The 5474-nt window shown below is 33.2% G+C and overlaps 1 protein-coding gene across 1 annotated transcript; it reads left to right on the top strand.

Annotated features, from left to right (window-relative positions):
* Positions 1-510, top strand: N7455_011687 (uncharacterized protein; the record flags this gene model as incomplete). Its single annotated transcript, XM_065606732.1, has 1 exon — positions 1-510. One exon carries the CDS (start codon positions 1-3, stop codon positions 508-510), a length of 510 nt encoding a protein of 169 aa, XP_065459898.1.
* Between the last annotated feature and the right edge of the window lie 4964 nt (positions 511-5474).

Genomic DNA, 5474 nt, shown 5'->3' with positions numbered 1-5474 from the left:
ATGTCTGGAACGACACCACCCCCACCATCAAGTTCACTACCAAATTCACCACCTACGACCGTTCAAAAGCTCCGAAAAGCGAGTAGTAAGGTCGTGAAGCATATACAAAACGATGCTACAATTTCTCCGAAGGTACGGGATAGTCTTTCTCGCATTTTAGAAGGTGGACTCGCTCTTGCCGAGGTTGGTGCTCAATTCGCGGAGGACAATGTTCGCATTTTACGACGGAAAAAGCAGTCCAATACTGCTAAAACAAAGCGTAGGCTGCCTGAACTAGGCCCTCGTTTAGTAAAGGACTGCAAAAAACACATCTCCGACCGTGCCGACCGAGAAAGACTACAGATATTCAACAGATCTAAGAAAGCCTGGCGGGAAGCAGCTATTTTGAAAGCGATTGACGACGGCGACATTGAAAACCCGGGTGATATTGAGGATGATGATGGTGCAGAAATGGCCCGGGAATGGATAGATGATCTTTATTGTGTTGATTTAGAAGGTGATGCTATTTAAATTCAATGAATTAGTTGGTGTTGGTGGACAAAATTGCAATTAGACCCAGGAACCCGGGCACCGCGAAGGCGGTGGCCGCAGTTCGACGACCCGGTTATATAAATAAGAAATTTAAAATTATATCTATAAAGTATATAGTATGATTTATAAATTAAGCCCTATATATACTAAAAAACCTAATGGTCTAATTAAAAGGATTAATTTAGCTTTACTAAATAAAGTTAGATCTATATCAATTCAATTAGATATACCTAATTATTTATAGGGAAAAGCTCTAAAAATATAATAGAATACCTTATAAACCTCTAAATTTTAAATCTCTATATAAATTATATAATAATATAAAACTATATATTAAAAGTATTAAAATATAGGGATCAACTTCTTATTACTCTACTAATAAATATAAAACTAAATTAGAACCTAGGAAAAATAAAGCTATTTCAATAGGCTATAATAATATAAATTATTGTAAATTATAAGATTTAAATAAATATAGGACTATCTAGTCTAAAAATATAAAATAATTATATATAGTTAATAAAACTAAGATATTTAGATATAAAGCTAGATAGATAATATAAGGCTTTTATTAACGTTTTAGTATTAATTTTTCAGAAACATTTTCTACTCTATATAGAATAGAGATCTAGTATATGATTTTAATATATTATATTAACAACATTCTAGCTATCTATAAAGATATTAATTATATGAGATAATTAATAATATAATTAAAGTCTTATATTAAAATCGAAAATAAATAACTATATATAAACTAAAAAGAATATATAACTGAATTACTAATAAAATTTAATATATTTAATAATAAACATTATAAACCTATAAAAATACCTCCATAACCTAGTCTAAAACTAATTAAAGATGTTACGATCTGGAAGAGGTGCGGGGGAGGATTCTGCCATTAGATTCCGACTTCGATGGATGTTTGCATGGTTTGTTTGTTGATTCGTCTAGGACCCACAAAGGTCCTGTCAGACTTGTCTCCTCTCTTCTTCTTTTCTTCCCTTCTTTGTACTTAGTATTTTCGTTTAATATACTCTTTACTTTAAAGAATTGGCTGGTAATATAATACTAAGTACTATTCACATTTCTAACAAAGCAGTACGACTATATAGACTATTATCCTAATTAGTCTCAGTCACGCTTTACCCTACTCTCCGTTCCTTAGTACCGTATAGCTAAGACTCGAACCGACCCTAAACTAAAATTCGACTAATTAAGATAGTCGGACCGAAACGAAACCTACCCGCGACCCGCGGTAAGTAACCCGTTATTATACTTAATAAAGAAGATTAGGCCTTGACAAGTCACGCGGTACCAAGCAAATTTTGGTACCGTTGCTCGGTGCTGTATGGTACCGCGTGACTAACGTGACTAAACTAAACCTATTTAGGTAATTTTATTACCTAAATAGGCAGTTCAGCGTCTCGTGGCATAAAATTTAAGGTTTACTCCTGCCAAGAAGCCTTGGCGGTACCATTCTTGCGTGACTTGTCAAGGCCTAAAGAAGATAGTAATAAGTAGGATATAACTACTTACGATCCGAATACCCCGAGTCCCGAGATACTGAGACTAGTTAGTACTAGTGGACTTAATAAAAAAAATGATACTAGAGAAGAGTCCTCTATACGTAAGCGATTATATAAGACCCCGATAAAGGAGCGATTCTATAAGCTTATAAAGGAATACTAGAAATTGAAGGAGAGAATTCGTGAACTTAAAGATAAAGTTACTATCCTTTATACCAAAAAAGTTGAGACCGATATTATTATCGAGTTACTTAGTTAGGAGCGCGATAAAGCTATCGCTTACCGGGATATCGTAATCCGTAAGAGAGGTGACCTTACCTATCGTTTTATTAATCTCTAAACTTAGAATAGCGCCGGTATACCGATTGTAGAAGCCGTTACTACTTAGAAGACTACGAAGATACTAGATACTCTAGGACTTAATAATAGTAAGGAAGTCCGATTCGAGTCCTAGGAGACTATAAATTGATAATAAAGCTAAAGGATAGTTTTACTAACTTTCTCGCTAAGTTTATATAGCTTACTAAAGAGGCTACTATAATTAAAGAAAACCGTAAGTATAATCTATACTCGAAACTACTATACCTACTCTAGAGTTAGATAACGTATTTCACCCCATTGCTAGACACACCCCATAGCTGGACACCCACCCAAAACGCGTCAATTAATTTAACCCCTTTCTTCTTCCACCACCCACCATGCCACCTGTTAGCATACTAGTATATTATTATGTAAGATATATACTATGGTGTAAAGAAGAGTTATATATATTTTACCGGCACTATCTAAATGATCCCTAGACGGATGATATATGGTAAACTATATTGTGACTCACTCAATATCGCCATAAGTATTGAAGTCATCTATATTGTCACAAGACAATATAGCATCATTTGGAGGCAAAACCTCTCTTATAATTGCCTCCCAACTAGCTATATAAGGAATCAACATTTCCTACTAGCTGGTATGTTAATTAAGAACAATATGAACAATCAACTTGCCTTTTGCTTACTACTATTGCCTATTCAGCTAAGTATAACCTCTCTCTTATACCTTATATAAACCTATTATATAAGATATAAGGCTTACCTAATATTACTTCCCCATATAATATTATAACCTACTGTTAGGCTATAATATATTATCTGCGTGAGTGCTAACAAGAGGAATTAAAGATAGTAAAGAAGTATATTCTTAAGAATTTATAGAAGGGTTTTATTATCCTAGGTTCTTCTCTATATATCTCGCTAATCCTAATAGCGAAGAAGCTAGGCGGAGGATTACGTTTTTATATCGATTTTAGAAGATTAAATATAATTATAAAGAAAGATTACTACCCTCTACTACTAATTAATAAAGTAATTTAATAAATAAATAAAGCGAAGATCTATACGAAGCTTATATCTAGTAAGGATTCTATCGGATTCGACTAACGCTAGGAGCCGAAGACCTTACTATATTCGATATAAGATATAGATCCTTTAAATATAAGATAATACCGTTTAGGCTAACGAATAGTCTTATAATATTCTAAAGATTTATAAATAATATACTCTAAGAGTATCTAGATAAATATATATAGTCGCTTTTATAGACGATATCTTAATCTATAATAAAAATATCGAAGATTATAAACGATAAGTTAAGGAAGTACTCCGTCGTCTATAGGAAGTAGGATTATAGGTTATATTATCGAAATCTAAATTCTTAGTTAAGAAAACTAAGTTCTTAGGTTTTATTATAAGTACTAATAGTATTACTATAGATCTAGTGAAGATTAAGGTAGTCTAGTTATAGTTAGTACTAATTATAGTAAAAGGAGTATAATTATTCCTTAGATTCTATAACTTCTACCGACGATTTATTAAGGTATATAATATAATCTTAAAGCTATTATATCGGTTAATAAGGTAATATATTCCTTTTAAAAAGTTAATAAAATATAAAGAAGCTTTTATATATTTAAAATAGAATCTAGTTAATATACCGGTTCTCCGCTACTATAATCTAGCTCGATAGACTAGAGTTAAGATAGATATATTAGATAGAGTTCTCGGAGTAGTACTTACTTAGTACTATAAATAAGAAGATTTCTAGTATCCGATAGCGTTCTACTCGAAGATAATATAGTAAGCCGAATTAAATTACGAAGTCTAAGATAAAGAACTCCTAGTAATTATCTATATATTATAGGAGTAGAGACCTAAACTCGAAGGATTATTACGAAAGGATTATTTTAAGATCCTTACCGGCTACTAGTCGTTAGAATACTTTATAATAACTCGATAGATAAACTAGTAGTAAGTAAGATAGAGTACGTTCTTATTATAGTTCTACTTTATAATTAAATATTAGCTAGGTAAAAGGAACGTTATTACCGACGCTCTATTAAGAAAAGAGGTCCCCTATATAGATAAGAGTTAAAATATTATAATATTACTAAAGGCTTACCTAGACGAAGGAGTACTACTTGTTACGTGCCAGATCGATCAATGAAGAAAGTGTGCATTCCAACGAGAATAACAAAGCTAGTAAGGAGAGAGAGAGAGAGAGAGAGCTGGCAGAGCATGGGGTTTAAATAGTAGAGCGCTCCCCCATGCTAGCAAACAATCAAACATCCCTCTTTCCTAATTAAGCTTAGTAGCAATCTGTAGAACAAAGGAAAGAGAGCAAACGAATGTGATGTGCAAACAAGCAAGCATGTGACAAAGGAAATAATGTAAGCGAGCGTAATGCATGCATAACATGCAGATCGTGACACTACTAGCTTATCTAGCTCTAATTTAACCTAAAGAACTAGAGACTATTAAAGTTATTAAGAGAGTTCGAGAATCTAATCGTCGAAGTTTAGAACTAGATAAGTTCTACTAGATAGTATAAGTAGGGATAGACTTCGCCATAAACCGCAAAACCCATAAACCGCTCCACCCCAAACCGCAATTGGGGTGGGTTTTGGGGCGAGGTCTGTAAACCGCAATGGTTTATGGGTTTTTACTTTCAAACCGCAATGGTTTATGGGGCCCCAATTGGTTTTTAAAGTGGAGTAGAATTGTAGAGCATGTGACCTTCATAATTTATGCAATTTTCCTTGAATTCTTCTGTATTTCATTTACATATCTGAGATTATTTTGATAAAAAAACAAGATTGTATGATTGTATTCTCTCCCTAATGATAATCATATACATCCTCATCGCGTCTCACACGCTTACGAGCTCGTAAATTAGCCCGTAATTGAGTACTACTCTCCGAATTAGAAGGTAGTGTAGGCTCAGCTGTGAGATCCACTATATTAACTGTACTATCTAGATCCTCTATATCCTACCCTTCTTCGTGACTAGTATCTTCCTCTATATCACTGATTGGATTAATATCAATCATATCAGATATAATCCCCTTCTCTTCCTTAGCTT

This window comes from Penicillium solitum, assembly GCF_028829755.1.
Source record: "Penicillium solitum strain IBT 25940 chromosome Unknown utg000009l_segment0_segment0, whole genome shotgun sequence".
In the NCBI taxonomy this organism is placed as follows: Eukaryota; Fungi; Ascomycota; class Eurotiomycetes; order Eurotiales; family Aspergillaceae; genus Penicillium; species Penicillium solitum.
Note: the sequence above shows the minus strand (reverse complement) of the source record. Positions and strands in the feature narration are given on the sequence as shown.